The sequence below is a fragment of the Bufo bufo genome, chromosome 8, assembly GCF_905171765.1.
Source record: "Bufo bufo chromosome 8, aBufBuf1.1, whole genome shotgun sequence".
In the NCBI taxonomy this organism is placed as follows: Eukaryota; Metazoa; Chordata; class Amphibia; order Anura; family Bufonidae; genus Bufo; species Bufo bufo.
In genome coordinates this window covers 125,166,788-125,186,009 of record NC_053396.1, presented here as the reverse complement: position 1 = coordinate 125,186,009, position 19,222 = coordinate 125,166,788, and the positions used below count along the sequence as shown (strand labels likewise).

At 44.0% G+C, this 19,222-nt stretch overlaps 1 protein-coding gene across 1 annotated transcript in view; it reads left to right on the top strand.

Annotated features, from left to right (window-relative positions):
- Positions 1-19,222, top strand: part of SMARCA1 (SWI/SNF related, matrix associated, actin dependent regulator of chromatin, subfamily a, member 1) — a 213,767-nt gene that overhangs the window by 77,598 nt on the left and 116,947 nt on the right. The window contains exons 9-10 of the mRNA XM_040442707.1: positions 2,888-2,956; positions 3,039-3,148. Coding sequence (XP_040298641.1) covers positions 2,888-2,956; positions 3,039-3,148 — 179 coding nt within the window. The remainder of the gene's footprint in view (positions 1-2,887; positions 2,957-3,038; positions 3,149-19,222) is intronic.

The following is a 19,222-nucleotide window of genomic DNA, read 5'->3' as shown; positions in this document are numbered from 1 at the left end:
TATCCTAGGCTGTTAACCCTTGCTTTGTTACTGGAAAAAAATTATTAAAATGGAAAATCTTCCAAAAAAGTGAAATTCTGAAATTTTATCTCCATTTTCCATTACATCTTATGGAACGCCTAAAGGGTTAATAAATCTTGTAAAATCAGTTTCGAATACCTTGAGGGGTGTAGTTTCTTAGATGTGGTCACTTTTATGGAATTCCTACTCTAGGGGTATATCAGGGGTTCTTCAAATGGGACATGGTGTCATAAAAAAAGGCCATCAAAATCTACCTTCCAGAAACCATATGGCGTTCCTTTCCTTCTGTGCGCTGCCGTGTGCCCGTACAGCAGTTTACAACCACATATGGAGTGTTTCTATAAACTACAGAATCAGGGCAATAAATATTGAATTTTGGTTGGCTGTTAACCCTTGCTTTGTTACTGGAAAAAATGGAAAATTTGCCCAAAAAATCGAAAATTTTGAAATTATATCTCCATTTGCCATTAACTATTGTGGAACACCTAAAGGGTTAACGACATTTGTAAAATACCTTGAGGGGTGTAGTTTCTAGAATGGTGTAATTTTTGGGTGGTTTCTATTATGTAAACCTCACAAAGTGACTTCAGACCTGAACTGGTCCTTAAAAAGTGGGTTTTTGAAAATTTCGGAAAAATTTCAAGATTTGCTTCTAAACTTCTAAGCCTTGTAACGTCCCCAAAAAATAAAATGTCATTTCCAAAATGATCCAAACGTGAAGTAGACATATGGGGAATGTAAAGTAATAACTATTTTTGTAGGTATTAGTATGTACACTGCTCAAAAAAATAAAGGGAACACTTAAACAACACAATGTAACTCCAAGTCAATCACACTTCTGTGAAATCAAACTGTCCACTTAGGAAGCAACACTGAGTGACAATCAATTTCACATGCTGTTGTGCAAATGGGATAGACAACAGGTGGAAATTATAGGCAATTAGCAAGACACTCCCAATAAAGGAGTGGTTCTGCAGGTGGTGACCTGACCACTTCTCAGTTCCTATGCTTCCTGGCTGATGTTTTGGTCACTTTTGAATGCTGCCGGTGCTTTCACTCTAGTGGTAGCATGAGACGGAGTCTACAACCCACACAAGTGGCTCAGGTAGTGCAGCTTATCCAGGATGGCACATCAATGCGAGCTGTGGCAAGAAGGTTTGCTGTGTCTGTCAGCGTAGTGTCCAGAGCATGGAGGCGCTGCCAGGAGACAGGCCAGTACATCAGGAGACGTGGAGGAGGCCGTAGGAGGGCAACAACCCAGCAGCAGGATCGCTACCTCCGCCTTTGTGCAAGGAGGAACAGGAGGAGCACTGCCAGAGCCCTGCAAAATTACCTCCAGCAGGCCACAAATGTGCATGTGTCTGCTCAAACGGTCAGAAACAGACTCCATGAGGGTGATATGAGGGCCCGACGTCCACAGGTGGGGGTTGTGCTTATAGCCCAACACCGTGCAGGACGTTTGGCATTTGCCAGAAAACACCAAGATTGGCAAATTCGCCAATGGCGCCCTGTGCTCTTCACAGATGAAAGCAGGTTCACACTGAGCACACGTGACAGACGTGACAGAGTCTGGAGACGCTGTGGAGAATGTTCTGCTGCCTGCAACATCCTCCAGCATGACCGGTTTGGCATTAGGTCAGTAATGGTGTGGGATGGCATTTCTTTGGAGGGCCGCACAGCCCTCCATGTGCTCGCCAGAGGTAGCCTGACTGCCATTAGGTACCGAGATGAGATCCTCAGACCCCTTGTGAGACCATATGCTGGTGCGGTTGGCCCTGGGTTCCTCCTAATGCAAGACAATGCTAGACCTCATGTGGCTGGAGTGTGTCAGCAGTTCCTGCAAGACGAAGGCATTGATGCTATGGACTGGCCCGCCCGTTCCCCAGACCTGAATCCAATTGAGCACATCTGGGACATCACGTCTCGCTCTATCCACCAACGTCACGTTGCACCACAGACTGTCCAGGAGTTGGCAGATGCTTTAGTCCAGGTCTGGGAGGAGATCCCTCAGGAGACCGTCCGCCACCTCATCAGGAGCATGCACAGGCGTTGTAGGGAGGTCATACAGGCACGTGGAGGCCACACACACTACTGAGCCTCATTTTGACTTGTTTTAAGGACATCACATCAAAGTTGGATCAGCCTGTAGTGTGTTTTTCCACTTTAATTTTGAGGGTGACTCCAAATCCAGACCTCCATGGGTTAAAAAATTTGATTTACATTTTTTTTTTGTGTGATTTTGTTGTCAGCACATTCAACTATGTAAAGAACAAAGTATTTCAGAAGAATATTTAATTAATTCAGATCTAGGATGTGTTATTTTTGTTTTCCCTTTATTTTTTTAAGCAGTGTATTATAGAAGTAGAGAAATTGAAACTTGGAAATTTGCAAATTTTAGCAAATTTTTGGTAAATTTGGTATTGTTTTATAAATAAAAAAGATTTTTTTTGACTCTATTTTACCAGTGTCATGAAGTACAATATGTGATGAAAAAACAATCTCAGAATGGTCTGGATAAGTCAAAGTGTTTTAAAGTTATTCACACATAAGGTGACACTGGTCAGATTTGCAAAAAATGGCCTGGTCCTTAAGGTGAAAATGAGCCCGGTCCCATAGGAGATTTCATTTTCATGCTGTTAAGTTTGATTATTCACCATCATAAAGGAAATATATTAGCAAATATCAAAGAGCTTGTCTCAGCTTTGGTCCCCAGTATCTGATCGGTGGGGTCCTGACTCTCAGCACCCTCGTTGATCAGCTTTTGGAAGCTAGTTGGCACTCAGGCAATCACTGCAGACTCTTCCTAGGCTCGTGATACCACGCCCATCGGTCACATGTCCCATCAACATTTTATTTTATTTTACAGGATTTTGATTCTTGGTTTGACACCAACAATTGTCTTGGGGATCAGAAGCTTGTCGAAAGACTTCATGCAGTAAGTATGGTACTGTCTGTAGACGGTAAGATTTCTTATATCTTGATTTTGAACATACTTATGACTTTATGCATTTTCACAGGTTTTAAAGCCATTTCTTTTGCGTCGTATAAAAGCTGAAGTTGAAAAAAGCCTTCCGCCAAAGAAGGAAGTAAAAATTTATCTGGGACTGAGTAAAATGCAGAGAGAATGGTAAGAAAGCTATTTGCCCGTCATGTCTATTAATACAACTAGGTTCGGAATCCTTCTTGTACACCAGGATGTGTCATTTATCTGAGAGCAGCATCTGGTGACAGATACCCTAAGCAAAACACTATCTCTTTCTTGATTTGACCCAGTTATTTTGCAGCAATTTTGCCTCTGGCAATCAAGCTGATATCACATTCAGCATCCTTGTGATATAACCATATGACTTCATAGCCTCCAGCCAAGCAGGTGCACATGTGCAGATTGCCAGGAGAGCCTTAACGGCTTGTTCACACGGCAGATTTTGTGCACGGACTCCAGCAGATTGGGAATGTGCACTACCATACATACTGTCGCAAATAATTTCTGCGTGGATTTGCAAACTGTGTGAAGAAGGGACCAGTCTTTTCTTGGTATGGTTTTCACTAGGACACCATAATGGGCAGAATAGTCTTATTGAATGAGACTAAATCTGAGAGCAAAACCCAGCCAAAACCACATCAGATTTTTCTGGCACGTACGGCCACACAGTACAGCTGTGCCATGCATTGATATACAGGTGAAACTCGAAAAATTACAATATCGTGCAAAAGTCCATTTATTGCAGTAATGCAAATTAAAAGGAATTGCATTAATGCAGCTTAAAATTAGAATTTCGTGAAAAGGTTGAATATTCTAGGCTCAAAGTGTCACACTCTATTCAGCTAATTAATTCATACCCCCGGAGCAAAGGATACCTCAAAATTGTGACTTTGGGGTTTCATAAGCGGTAAGCCATAATCATCCAAATTATAACAAATAAAGGCTTTAAATATCTCGCTTTGCATGTAATGAGTCTATCTCATATGTTAGTTTCACCTTTTTAGTTGCATTACTGAAAGAAATGAACTTTGCACAATATTTAAATTTTCTGAGTTTCACCTGTATTACTACTAAGCATAATTTATAAACTTGAACATGAGGCCATTTGTACACTGCGTGCAGAATTATTAGGCAAATGAGTATTTTGACCACATCATCCTCTTTATGCATGTTGTCTTACTCCAAGCTGTATAGGCTCGAAAGCCTACTACCAATTAAGCATATTAGGGGATGTGCATCTCTGTAATGAGAAGGGGTGTGGTCTAATGACATCAACACCCTATATTAGGTGTGCATAATTATTAGGCAACTTCCTTTCCTTTGGCAAAATGGGTCAAAAGAAGGACTTGACAGGCTCAGAAAAGTCAAAAATAGTGAGATATCTTGCAGAGGGATGCAGCACTCTTAAAATTGCAAAGCTTCTGAAGCGTGATCATCGAACAATCAAGCGTTTCATTCAAAATAGTCAACAGGGTCGCAAGAAGCGTGTGGAAAAACCAAGGCGCAAAATAACTGCCCATGAACTGAGAAAAGTCAAGCGTGCAGCTGCCAAGATGCCACTTGCCACCAGTTTGGCCATATTTCAGAGCTGCAACATCACTGGAGTGCCCAAAAGCACAAGGTGTGCAATACTCAGAGACATGGCCAAGGTAAGAAAGGCTGAAAGACGACCACCACTGAACAAGACACACAAGCTGAAACGTCAAGACTGGGCCAAGAAATATCTCAAGACTGATTTTTCTAAGGTTTTATGGACTGATGAAATGAGAGTGAGTCTTGATGGGCCAGATGGATGGGCCCGTGGCTGGATTGGTAAAGGGCAGAGAGCTCCAGTCCGACTCAGACGCCAGCAAGGTGGAGGTGGAGTACTGGTTTGGGCTGGTATCATCAAAGATGAGCTTGTGGGGCCTTTTCGGGTTGAGGATGGAGTCAAGCTCAACTCCCAGTCCTACTGCCAGTTTCTGGAAGACACCTTCTTCAAGCAGTGGTACAGGAAGAAGTCTGCATCCTTCAAGAAAAACATGATTTTCATGCAGGACAATGCTCCATCACACGCGTCCAAGTACTCCACAGCGTGGCTGGCAAGAAAGGGTATAAAAGAAGAAAATCTAATGACATGGCCTCCTTGTTCACCTGATCTGAACCCCATTGAGAACCTGTGGTCCATCATCAAATGTGAGATTTACAAGGAGGGAAAACAGTACACCTCTCTGAACAGTGTCTGGGAGGCTGTGGTTGCTGCTGCACGCAATGTTGATGGTGAACAGATCAAAACACTAACAGAATCCATGGATGGCAGGCTTTTGAGTGTCCTTGCAAAGAAAGGTGGCTATATTGGTCACTGATTTGTTTTTGTTTTGTTTTTGAATGTCAGAAATGTATATTTGTGAATGTTGAGATGTTATATTGGTTTCACTGGTAAAAATAAATAATTGAAATGGGTATATATTTGTTTTTTGTTAAGTTGCCTAATAATTATGCACAGTAATAGTCACCTGCACACACAGATATCCCCCTAAAATAGCTAAAACTAAAAACAAACTAAAAACTACTTCCAAAAATATTCAGCTTTGATATTAATGAGTTTTTTTTGGGTTCATTGAGAACATGGTTGTTGTTCAATAATAAAATTAATCCTCAAAAATACAACTTGCCTAATAATTCTGCACTCCCTGAATACAATTTGATCAAAATTCATAGGCCCACTCGCCATGTCACAGTGGCCTCTTTTGATTGGGTCCCTAAACTAATTTGGCATAGCACCATATGGCAGCCACCACAACACAGCATCTGCAGGTGGTGAGACCCAGCAGCCCATGACTACCCCCGAGCACCCACACTGCCGCTATTTTTTTCTACATGACTGTCTTTTTCGCTTTTACTTCCGTGGAGTTGAACATCGACTTTACACTCCCCTTAGGGCGGTGTATTCACCCATCTCTGGCCTCTTTGTCCATTCCTCTGGGTGGGAGATGGTCTGATGAGTCTGCCCTCCTCCGATGTTTCTGGCATCGACATCGCTTCAGTCTGCCCTTAGTGCTGTCCGGTCCAGACAGTTTCGTCTGTGGGGTATCAGGCGGCTTCTCTTGTTAGGGAACTTACAACGATCCTCTGCGGCTCTGTGGGCATCCGCCGGCCATATTACCTTCTCAGGGAGTTTTAATTTTTTTACCAGGTGTACGCTGCGACTCTTAATCTGCTTCCATGAGTGTACCCATAGCGACATCCCCAGATATCCCTGGTGTACGTATGTGTTCTCTTACGCCTGCTTTCTTTTTTCAGTGCAGTTACCCTGTCCTTGCTGTGCTTCCTAGCAGCTGTCATGCTGTTGTCCGGGATCCGGCATCATTCAGTCTTCCTTTTATCTAGTGACGGAAGTTTGTGCGGCTCTTTCTCTCTTCAGTGTGGCTGGGATATTACTGTTCCCTGAGGACACTATTTTTCCTTCCAGACTACTCACCATTCGCATATGGTTTTTCCATACCACCTATTCCAGTTCTCATTGTGGCTTCATCTTCCGTGACCATCCCTATTTTCTCTTATGAATTAGCCCACAGATGTCTCCTCTACCGGTGAGGTCTCTCCAGAACTGGTTCTCTGCCTACTGCCCAGTTGATTCCTTTCAGATTACCATGTTTTTTCCCTATGTTGAAACCTCCCTTCCTGGGACTTACACATTTGGTAGAGTTTTGTCTGGATCCTCCTATTGCTTGTTGGCCTGGTCTTAGACGTACCCGGATCTAACAGACCCATTTCTATTGGGTAGACCTCTCTCGGTTTTTCTGTGTGGCCTATTGTCATGCAAGACATCCTGGCTTTCCAGTCCGGTCTTTCACAGCAGTTCTGTGGTCCTCGATATCCACAGGTTCTGTCCGGACATCATTTTAGTTCGTCAGAATTGCTTATCCCTCTTGTGGATGTTCTGTGCTGCTATCCACATCTTCTGATGTAGCTTCAGCCCTTCGGCTTTGTTTAACTGGGTTTTCTTCTGTCGGCCCGATCTGTCGTTGCTGTGTGCTATACTCTCTGGCTGGCCTGTCTGGTTCATGCTCTTCCTGTCCTATTCAGGGTTCCTGTGCATCTTTCGGGATCTTATGGCCAGCCTTAGATTTGTTCAGTTTTTTTTTGTTCCCTCTCCATGGTACTGCTTTACAATGTCCCATGGTCTCCTGTGTCCCCCAATCATACGAGCGAGAAAATAGGATTTTTCCCCGACGCCTCCACAACGGCACTCACAGGAGGGTGTCCCCGCCTCCCCAGGACAGGAAACAACGTAGAAGCTCAAGTTTAAAAGGCCCCCTCCTTTTACCTGCTTCAGTTGTTGTTTCCTGTCCTCAAGGGATCGCATGGAAGCCACTCCTGCAGTGTCGGGAGCACAAGTGAAGTTTCGCGCGGCCTGTCAGTTTCTCCATTCGGGAGGGTCTGTGCAGGAAACGGCGATTGAAGAGGGCCTGGCGCCTCTGTCCAGTTCCTTTGGCGCAAGCCCTTTAGTGAAGATGGCGCCGGGAATTCGCTTCCCCGGTGACGGTACCTGGGGAAGCGAAGGATCGCACGCGCATGCGCCTAACAGGCCGGAACTTCTGGGTAGAGTTCCGCTTTGCCAGGTCTCTGCGCGTCACTTCTACCAGCACATGACGTCAGAGACCTGGTGGATATCAGAGGAATGTCGGGAGCAGGGAGTGCGGTAGACAGCGTCCTGCACGTGCAGCATGTCCGCTCCTTTGGAAGTTCCTGACATGTCCCGCATACCTGTGGATCCTTCTGCTGTCAAGAGCCTGGTAAGCCTCCTCCTAACAGTTGTGTCTCACATGTTACCTCTATGTGAGGGAAGAGGGAGCACAGTTATATTGTTTCTCTCTCCCACTGGGGTTGGTGCTGGCCTTCATTTAAAATTCTTAGTTGCTAATTCGGCCCAAAAATGTATCTTACTTTATAGGGCAGGGAGGCCAGCAGCGTAAAGACCTCTAGCGGAGATTCGGCGCAGAGAAAATGTGCAATGTGCAAAAAATCCCTGCCGTCTAAGTCTAAAAAGACGCTCTGTCCTAGGTGTACAGACAAAGTAGTAACTAAAGAATCACGATCCTTCCTAGAATCCATAAGAAATATGATCAAGGAGGAAGTAAACGCGGTGATAGACGCAAGATTACCAACAGGTTCCCCCCAATCGTCAACCTCACAGAGATCACAGATAGCGGAATTCCCATGTGATCGAGACTCGGATGAGTGTGAAATATTTTCACAGGCAGAGTCTAAATCTTCTGAGGACGAATCAGGGAAGTCTATTTGTATTCCCAAAGATAAAATAGATAAAAAATTATTAAAAACAATAAGAGCTACTATGAACATTGACGACGTAAAGGAATCTCAATCAGTTCAGGATAAAATGTTTTAAGGATTGGGAGAAAAGAAAAGGAAAGTCTTCTCGGTCCATAATAACATTAAAATGTTGATTGCTAAAGAATGGAAGAATCCAGAAAAGAGAAATACAATTCCGAATGCCTTTAAAAGAAAATACCCCTTTGCAGAATCAGACTCATCCTCGAGGGATAAAGTTTCCAAGATCGACACTCCAGTTGCCCGCATATCAAAAAATACTTCTTTACCTTTTGAGGACATGGGCCTCTTAAAGGATCCAATGGATAAGAAATGTGAGGGTCTTCTCAAGCGGGCATGGGAGACAAACGCAGCTATGCTGAGGCCTTGTATAGAGGCTACCTGTACCTCCAGATCATTATCGGTCTGGTTAACCCAGCTGGAGGAACACCTGGCGGCAGGTACCCCAGAGAGGAGATCCTGGCCTCTATCCCTATTTTGAAGCAGGCCTCAAATCTTTTGTCAGATGCCTCGGTGGATCTAGTAAGACTCTCGGCTAGGTCTGCTGCCTTATCGAATGCCACTCGTAGAGCTGTATGGCTCAGATCCTGGTCCGGGGATGCTACCTCGAAGAGTCGTCTGTGCTCCATTCCATGTGAGGGGGATAAGTTGTTTGGTTCAGCCTTAGATGACATTTTGGAGAAGGCATCAGACAGGAAAAAAGGATTCCCTTCAGACTCAAAATTTTTACAACAAAGACAGTCCTTTCGGAGCCAAAAAAGGACCAGATCAGATCAAAGGAGGAAAGACATCTCTGGAAGATGGCAATCCTCAAGAGGAAAGGGGAAAGGTTTTTTGTTCACCCCAGAAACCACTGCAAAGTCTTCACAATGACGCCATATTTCAGGTAGGAGGCAGATTAAAAAGATTTGGCTCGGCCTGGGAAAACATTTCTACCTCCTCTTGGGTAAGAAATACCATAAGAGAAGGTTACAAGCTAGAGTTCGCTACTCTTCCCCGAGATTTCTACACCAGCAACAAGCCTTTGAGTTGACTAGAAAAACAGCAGGCTCTGGAATCAGAAATATTATTGCTGCTACAAAAACAAGTCATAATTCCGGTACCAAAAGACCAGGAGGGAACAGGGTTTTATTCTCCGGTCTTTTTAGTTCGAAAACCAAACAACTCTTACAGAGTAATAATAAACCTGAAAAGTTTGAACATCATGATGCTTTTAGGCCATTTGAAGTCCACAATTCATTTCTCCTGGAAAACTGGGGATGGAAATCAGAATACCCTAGACAAGAGGATAAAAGTTCCTTTAGAATAACTCTTTTTTATTGGTGTTTTCAATGGTTGGCAAATTGAGCTATAATTCGCAAAATTAGAAAGCATAACAATATACGCCTATACAATAGGCTTGCTGAAGAGACATTTGGATACATCAATGGTTTGCAATTTGCATAATAGTATAAAAGTAGGGTCCGCAACATTTGGACCTTAATATCAAAATGTAAAAGGTAAAAAGGGGAGAGGTAAGACCGGGGAGGGAAAGAGGGGGAAGTGAGGTAGTCCAATCTCAGTTTGTCTTGATTCAAAGGGCCCTTTCTACTTTATTCCTGTTGCTACACTCAAATTTCAATTCAGGCCTAGGGATCTTCTATTATTCAGGTTGAGTAATTACAGTTATTGAGCCATGGGCTCCAAGTGAGTAGCCTAGACTTCAGGGGTAGAATCGTGGAAGGTACTAGACTTTCATACCTACAGGACTTGTTAATCTCTAGAATAACCTCTGCTATAGTTGGTGAAACTGTTTGTTTCCAGTAACGTGTGATAACCAATTTAGCACTAAGTAGGATGTGTCCAACTAGGTTCCTGCATTCAGGGGGGATATTGTGTATGCCTAAAAACAAAAGAGCCAGTTCAGGACGGGGGTCAACAACCTGAGAGGTTATCTCCGTGATCAGATCAAAAACACTGCGCCAGTATGGGGTAAGTATGGGGCATGTCCATAAAATATGGAGTAATGAGCCTCTAGCTCCGCATTCCCTCCAGCAGTAGGGTAGATCCTGCTCAGTCTCTGTGGAGTGAAGTACCAATGCAAGAGGGTCTTCAGCCCTGCTTCATAATGGGAGACACATTTGAAATTGGAGGTTAGGAATCTAATAGCTTGAGACCAATGCTCATCTAGAAAGGTTTTCCCCAATTCTGTTTCCCATTTTTTGATGGGTAAAGTTTTGGTAAAAGTAGCTTTTTCCCCCAAAACATCATACACATAACGCGTAGTATGCTTTTTAAAAAGAGACGGGGAGTGGAACAGTCTCCATATATCGGAGTTTATGGAGGGTGGATTTTGCGTAATCTTAGCAATAAAATGTCTGACTCTAAGAAAGTTATAGAATTCTGTATGCGGCAACGCGAACAGGCGATGGATGGATTCAAAGGGGAGAAGACAGCCATTCGACATAATCTGGGAGACAGAAGTGATTCCCCTCTCTCGCCAGACCGTCAAGTTGATGTCAGGGATGGTCAGTTCTATTGTTCCTATAGTGGCTTGTGGGAGAAGAGTGGCCACCTTATCACTCTGTATTTTATGTATGGAAGACCACAGGCTACTAATTAGTCTCATTGTCAGTAGGCCTCCACTTGGCCTTGATGGATTCCACAACAGATGGATCAGGTAATCCTTCAATGAAGCTCGTTTTATAGTGTGTTGTTCAATCTGGATCCAGGCCTTATTGTCATCCGGGGACCACCATTCACGGGCAAAGGAGAGTGCTATTGCTTGAAAATAATCTCTAATGTCTGGGAGGCCTAGTCCGCCCACTTGCTTCTTTTTGGATAATAGTGTCCGTGCTACTCTCGGCTTGGTCAGACCCCAAATGTATTTACCCAAGGTCATCTGTGCTTTTTTAAAGAATGTCATAGGAATTGGGATTGGGAGGGCTCGAAATATGTAAATAAATTTGGGGAGGGTCATCATTTGAAATGATGCTACTCTACCTACCCAGGATAAAGCCTTCATAGAAAAACTGTTAAGGTCTTTTATCATGGTATCGAGAAGGGGGAGATAGTTTCTATTATAAAGCAAGGAACAAGGAGAGGTTATCTTAACACCTAGGTATGGGATTTCAGAAGTTTGCCAGTCTAAGTCCTGAGAGGATTTCAGGGAAGCAACCTCATCTGGCGGAATATTGATAGGTAAAGCCTGAGACTTGGCGCTATTAATTTTATAGTAGGAAAGAGACCCATATTGTGAGATAGTATCTAGAGCAGCGTCCAACGAGTTACTGGGGTTGGTTAACGTAAGGATGATGTCATCCGCATAGAGTGTGATCTTATGGGATCTGCCTCCTATTTCCATTCCGGCTATTGAAGGTGAGTTTCTTATGGATTGTGCTAGGGGTTCCAATGCCAAGATAAACAATAAGGGGGACAGGGGGCATCCCTGTCTGGTTCCATTGGTAATTTTGAAGGGATCTGACACCACACCATTAACCCAGACTTTCGCGGATGGAGAGGAATATAAGCTGTAGATAGTCTGCAGAATCTGCCCTGAGAAACCCATCTGCCGGAGAGCAGAGAATGTGTAATCCCAATGCAGGTGGTCAAATGCCTTTTCTGCATCTAATGTGATCGCAAGCATTGGGAGGCTATGTATTTCAGCATAATTAAATAAGTCAACAATCCACCTAGTGTTGTCAGACGCTAGTCGGCCGTTCACAAACCCAGTTTGGTCAGGGTGAATCAGAGAGGGGAGGAGTGGAGCTAATCTATTGGCAATAATTTTGGCAAAAATTTTTATGTCAGAGTTGAGCAGCGAGATAGGGCGGAAATTCTGGGGAACATCTGGAGTTTTTCCTGGTTTCGGGATAGTGACTATTAGTGCTTCCAACATATCTGGGGGAAAAGGATGACCGTCTTGCACTAACTTAAATATTTCAAGCATGTAGGGAGCAAGAGTACTCTGGAAGTGGCGAAAATATTCATTAGAGAGTCCATCAGGACCTGGGGATTTACCTATCTTAAGGGATTTGATAACCTTATTAATTTCAGCAAGCGAGAATTGTGTATTGAGGGACTGTAATTGTGTCTGAGAGAGAGCCGGGAGAGACGCCTGAGTGAGGAAATTTTCCACCAAAGTAGAGTAATCACCGGGAAGAGGAGTTGTCTCCTTCAAATTGTAAAGCGACTGGTAATACAATTTAAATTGGTTAGCAATCTCTCGGGGGTCTGTCAGTTTTGCTTTATTCTCAGGGTAACAGATGTGGAATTTTCGATTTTGATTGTTGAGATTTTAGTTGTTGTGCTAGGAGTCTGCCAGCTTTATTGCTTTGGTAATAGTATTTGGAGCGAAGCCTTAAGAGAGACTTATGATAGTTTTGAAGAAGTAGGCTACTAAGCTTATTACGTGCCTCTCTAAGCTCATTGGAGCACTGATATGTTGGGGCCGGTTTATTAGTTGCCTCCAGTCTGGCGATACATTCTAAGGTTTGTGTAATGTCCCGTTCTCTGCGCTTCCTCACAACAGAGTTCAGTTTGATTAGAGAGCCTCGTATATACGCTTTATGGGCTTGCCATAAGACAAATTTATTAGAAACCGAACCGTTGTTAAATTGGAAGTATTCATTCAACTGTGCAGAAAGCTCAGAGACAGGGGTTGGGTTATTAAAGAGAAATGTATTATTCCTCCAAATAGGTGGTCTAATGGATTGAAACTGCTCTTCTAGGGTGATAGTAATTGGGGCATGGTCAGACCATTTAATGAGGCCAATATCAGTTGAAATAGTATGAAGTAAGGTTGTGTGATCTACCACAAACATGTCTATTCGTGAGTAGGACAGATGTATTGGAGAGAAAAAGGTATAATCTCTCTCAAGGCTGTGCTGCGCTCTCCACACGTCCGTGAGACCCTTAGAGTGCAGGAAAGTGGCAACTCCCGCATCAGAGCGTCTGGCGGAAAATGAGGAATCAATATTGGGATGCAGAACAGTATTGAAATCCCTGCATACAACCAATTTCCCTTGTTTAAGCCTGTTCACGTTGCGCACAAGTTTATGTAAAAAAGCTAACTGATATGAATTGGGGGCATATACAGTCATGTGAAAAAATTAGGACACCCTTTGAAAGCATGTGGTTTTTTGTAACATTTTTAATAAATGGTTATTTCATCTCCGTTTCAACAATACAGAGAGATTAAAGTAATCCAACTAAACAAAGAAAACTGAAGAAAAGTCTTTTCAAGATCTTCTGTAAATGTCATTCTACAAAAATGCCTATTCTAACTGAGGAAAAAGATAGGACACCCTCACATGTATTCCCTCTTAAATTGGCTCAGATCTCACACAGGTATATCACACCAGGTGCACATAATTAGTAGATCGTTACTCTGCATGTTGAATGAGGCTTGCCCTATTTAAACCTCAGACATTTAGTTTGGTGTGCTCCTGACTGTTGAAGTGAGAGTGAGCACCATGGTGAGAGCAAAAGAGCTGTCAGAGGACTTCAGAAAAAAGATTGTAGCAGCCTATGAGTCTGGGAAGGGATTTAAAAAGATCTCAAAAGATTTTGAAATCAGCCATTCCACTGTCCGGAAGATAGTCTACAAGTGGAGGGCTTTCAAAACAACTGCCAACATGCCCAGGACTGGTCGCCCCAGCAAGTTCACCCCAAGAGCAGACCGCAAGATGCTAAAAGAGGTATCCAAAAACCCTAAAGTGTCATCTCGAGAACTACAGCAGGCTCTGGCTACTGTTGATGTAGAAGTACATGCCTCTACAATCAGAAAGAGACTGTACAAGTTTAACTTGCATGGGAGGTGTGCAAGGAGGAAACCTTTGCTTTCCAAGAAAAACATCGAGGCCAGACTGACATTTGCCAGCGATAAAGTTGACAAAGACCAGGACTTCTGGAATAATGTTCTTTGGACAGATGAGTCCAAAATTGAATTATTTGGACACAACAGCAGAGGACATGTTTGGCGTAAACCAAACACAGCATTCCAAGAAAAGAACCTCATACCAACTGTGAAGCATGGAGGTGGAAGTGTCATGGTTTGGGGCTGCTTTGCTGCAGCAGGACCTGGTCAGCTCACCATCATAGAATCCACGATGAATTCTACTGTGTATCAGAAGGTGCTTGAAGAACATGTGAGACCATCAGTTAGAAAATTAAAGCTGAAGCGGAACTGGACCATGCAACATGACAATGACCCAAAACATACTAGTAAATCAACCAAAGATTGGCTGAAAAAGAAGAAATGGAGAGTCCTGGAATGGCCAAGTCAAAGTCCAGATTTGAATCCCATTGAGATGCTGTGGGGTGACTTGAAAAGGGCTGTACGTGCAAGAAACCCCTCAAACATCTCACAGCTGAAAAAGTTCTGCATTGAGGAGTGGGGTAAAATTTCCTCAGACCGATGTCGAAGACTGGTAGATGGCTACAAGAACCGTCTCACTGCAGTTATTTCAGCCAAAGGAGGTAACACTCGCTATTAGGGGCAAGGGTGTCCTATCTTTTTCCTCAGTTAGAATAGGCATTTTTGTAGAATGACATTTACAGAAGATCTTGAAAAGACTTTTCTTCAGTTTTCTTTGTTTAGTCGGATTACTTTAATCTCTCTGTATTGTTGAAACGGAGATGAAATAACCATTTATTAAAAATGTTACAAAAAACCACATGCTTTCAAAGGGTGTCCTAATTTTTTCACATGACTGTAGGTTAACTAGCGTATATATAATGTTATTAATGGAGCAGACTAGGATAATATATCGACCGTGTGGGTCAATTTTAGACTTAATATGAGTGTAGGCGACAGTGTTTTTTACCGCGATCAGGGTACCTCTCTTTTTCTTGTTACAATGTGAATGCAGGATATCAGGAAATAGGCGATGGTGCACTCTGTCAGCATCTGCTTGTAGTAGATGAGTCTCCTGAATACACAAAACATCAACGTTAGCTGCTAAAGCTTCTTTGCACATATAAGACCTCTTCTGAGGGCAGTTCAAGCTTTTAACATTAAGGGACATGATTTTAAGACCCATGATGTCAAGAGGGAACTACCAATTCAGATTTCGGTGTGTAAACACCGTATAAGAATTCAATATCAATGAGACAGGGATTGCTGGCACTTATGGTTCAACACCGGGGAAGAGAGGGAGGAGAGAGGGAGGGAGGGAGGAAAGAATAACAAACAAACAAATATAACTTAAATATCCGTCTAAGACTCAGTAGGTATTGAACAGGACGGATATAACCGTCTAGGTGAAGACAGGGCGAAAGTTCAACACTAGATTAAAGTAAATTCAAAAGGGTAATGGTGACAGAGGGACCTGCACCCAATTATATATAAACTCTGCTGGTTCAGCGCCCGAACATAAAACACTGGAAGTCCCAATATGATGAACAAAGCTATTCAGCTCCTTTGTAGAAGTTTCTATTTACTAGGCATCGGGGGTCAGCCCTCCATTATAAGTGGATCCTCGGAAGCTTTGGTGGTGGGGTCAGTTCCCACATTGCTGGAGGACAGTGGAATCTGCCAGAGGTGAAGTAATTGCTTCCCTTCTTCCAGGGTTTTGATGGCGTGCGTTTGTCCATTCTTGCGGACGAGGATCTTTAGAGGAGAGCCCCATTTGTACGGGAAGTCATTATCTCTTAAGGCTGTTGTGATAGGTGGAAGTGCTCTGCGTCGACGGAGGGTGACCATGGAGAGGTCTGTGAATAGTTTAATCTTCTGATACGGCGCAGGTAATGCAGTCTTATTTCTTGCTGCAGCCATAATTGCTTCTTTGGTATGGAAGAAATGAATAAGCGCTAAAGTATCACACGGTATATTAGGGCCCAGGTGTGGAGGTTTAGGAAGCCTGTGGGCTCTATCAATGATCATATCAGGGATTGGGATCTGTGGCAGTAGAGCTTTTATTAGCCCTTTCAGGTACGTTTGCAGATCTTGTGGGGCTACATCCTCAGGAATACCCCTAAATTTGACATTGTTCCGTCTGGAACGGTCTTCTAGATCCGCCATTTTCCATTTAATAGCCTCCAGCTCATCAGCCATGGCGTTATGAGCATCAATTATGGCATTTTGTGATTCGGCAAATTCGCCCATTTTCACCTCCACATGCTGCACTTTATCCTCTGTGGTTTGCAGCCTGGCGGATAGAGGGTTAATCAGTCCTGCTATGTCTGCCTGCAGGGAAGATTTCAGGGCAAGAAGCATGTTCTTAAGAGAGTCCTCAGTGACTGGCTTATCTGAGGTAGGGAGTGATTGAAAGGGATCCAGGGGTGCAGTGATGTGCGGGGTGTACTCACTCAGTTGCCGTTGTATCGGTTGCTGGCGTTGGAGGCTGAGCGGCTGCTCTTGCTGCGCCATGGAGCGGGCGCCATCTTGGATCCCTTGTGTGCTGTGCTGCAGAACTCTGGCTTCCTCTGGAGTCGGTGGAAGCGACGGGGGAGACACATGTGGCAGGTCAGTGCTGCCTGGTAAGATCGGTGGGGAGGGTGAGCGGGCTGTGAGCGCTGGTGACATCGCGCTAATGGGGGATCCCAGTGCCGGCCTGTCTGTACCATCGGCGCCATCTTTAGACCGTCCCCAGTCAAAGTAATTCTCAAGATTCCCATCCTGCAACTTCTGCAGGTGCTTCCTCGATTTCCCCATTGCGACTGCAGAGGAGTAGAGCATCTGGGAAGGTAGGAGAATGATGTTTTTGCGGTGGATAGAAACGAGCAGGCTAGATTGTAGTCGCTGAGGTGCAGGAGCTCTTCACTCAAGCGGCCATCTCGTTCGGCAGCCTAGCCACGCCCCCTAAAAGTTCCTTTAAAGGTAAAGTAGTCTCCTGTGGTGGAAAATAAGAAAAAATCTTCAGTCAAGAGTATTTTGGTGACACATAAATCAATTCGCTATTTCTACCGACTCCAGCAATCGCGGATGGAGAGGCCACACCAAAGATCAGGTAATACAAGGTGTTTGGAGTAAAAAAATGGTAGAAGCATCTTCAAATCTAAAAGAGCTGATATATCGAAAATCTTGATGACAGAATCCCTTTAAATACACTTTCTTTGCATTACTAATGTGTCCTATGTCATTAACTGAAGCAGGTAAAGGGAGGGGGCCTTTTAAACTTGAGCTTCTACGTTGTTTCCTGTCCTGGGGAGGCGGGGACACCCTCCTGTGAGTGCCCATTGTGGAGGCTATTGGAAAATCCAATTACTGGTAAGAGTAATTAACCCTTTTTGTGCTTACCTGTAAAATCCTTTTTTTGCTGTGTTCATTCCGGACACAGCTCCTAACCAGTAAATACATTGCTGGCTCTTCCTGATGGGTCCCACCTTTCTTGGTTCTGACCCATCATCAACTCTCTTCTTACTCTTGTTTTCTGTTGGCTTCTCCTGGCTGCTCCTACTGCTTTTGTACAAACTGATTAGCTCAGTGTATGCAGGAGAGGTAAAGCTAAGAGGAGCAGCTAACACTTTTTTGCATAGTGTCGCCTCATAGTGGCAGCAGCTATACCCCATGGTCTCCTGTGTCCCCCAATGAACTTGGCGAGAAAAGGATTGTACAGTTAAGCACAAAAACTCCTACTTTTCTGGTGTAAGTGATCTTAAATTAGTCAGTAGGAATGATCGAATCGACTTCAGATGAAACATCCAAAGTCGATTCGCAAAAAACTTTAAAATACTGTACGGAGCGGGAGCTGTAAAAAAAAAAACTTTTACCGAACTTGGGTTCTGTTCCAACCTTGGAACCGAACCTGAGTTCGGTAAAATGTTTTTTTACAGTAGAAATTTATTTTTGAAGTTATTACTCGAAGTCTCGCAAGACTTTGCGAAGTAATAACTTTGGCTCATCTGAGCCAATACATTCTAATACTGTATGGAGCGCTCGCTCCGTACAGTATTCTAACAAAGTTTTATGCGAATCGACTTTGGATGTTTCATTCGATTTGCTCATCCCTATTAGTCAGACCACGTCCCCTTGCAGACCACTTTTTAGAAAAAGGCCAGCTTAGCATAAAGGGGGAAAAGCCGTCTTTTTTACGCCAGAAAGTTGTCTGATTCTATATTATATTGATTTAATTAATGTAATTCTTAAAGGGGTTGTCCGGTTAGAGAAGGCAGTGCTCGCTCTCTTCACAGTTTATCTGCTTGCCATGGACATCGCAGTGGCGAGCAGATGTAATTACTGTTCCATTGAATGGGGCAAAGTGTAACTACAACTGCTCCTTTTCATTCAATTAAATGGGAGTTAACACACACACTTGGTAAGTTATCATAACTAGTTAACGTGTTATGACTGTGACGGTTAAGGGCTCTTTCACACTTGCGTTGTCCGGATCCGTCGTGCACTCCATTTGCCGGAGGTGCCCGCCGGATCCGTAACAACGCAAGTGAACTGAAAGCATTTGAAGACGGAGCCGTCTTCAAAATGCGTTCAGTGTTACTATGGCACCCAGGTCGCTATTAAAGTCCAGGGCTGCCATAGTAGTAGTGGGGAGCGGGGGAGCAGTATACTTACAGTCCGTGCGGCTCCCGGGGCGCTCCAGAATGACGTCAGAGCGCCCCATGCGCATGGATGACGTGATCCATTCGACACGTCATCCATGCGCGTGGGGCGCCCTGATGTCACTCTGAAGCGCCCCGGGAGCCGCACGGACGGTAAGTATACTGCTCCCCCGCTCCCCACTACACTTTACCATGGCAACCAGGATTTTAGAGTCCTGGAAGCCATGGTAACTATTCAGAAAAAGCAAAACGTCGGATCCGGTAATGCGCCGAAACGACGTTTAGCTTAAGGCCGGATCCGGATTAATGCCTTTCAATGGGCATTAATTCCGGATCCGGCCTTGAGGCAAGTGTTCAGGATTTTTGGCCGGAGCAAAAAGCGCAGCATGCTGCGGTATTTTCTCT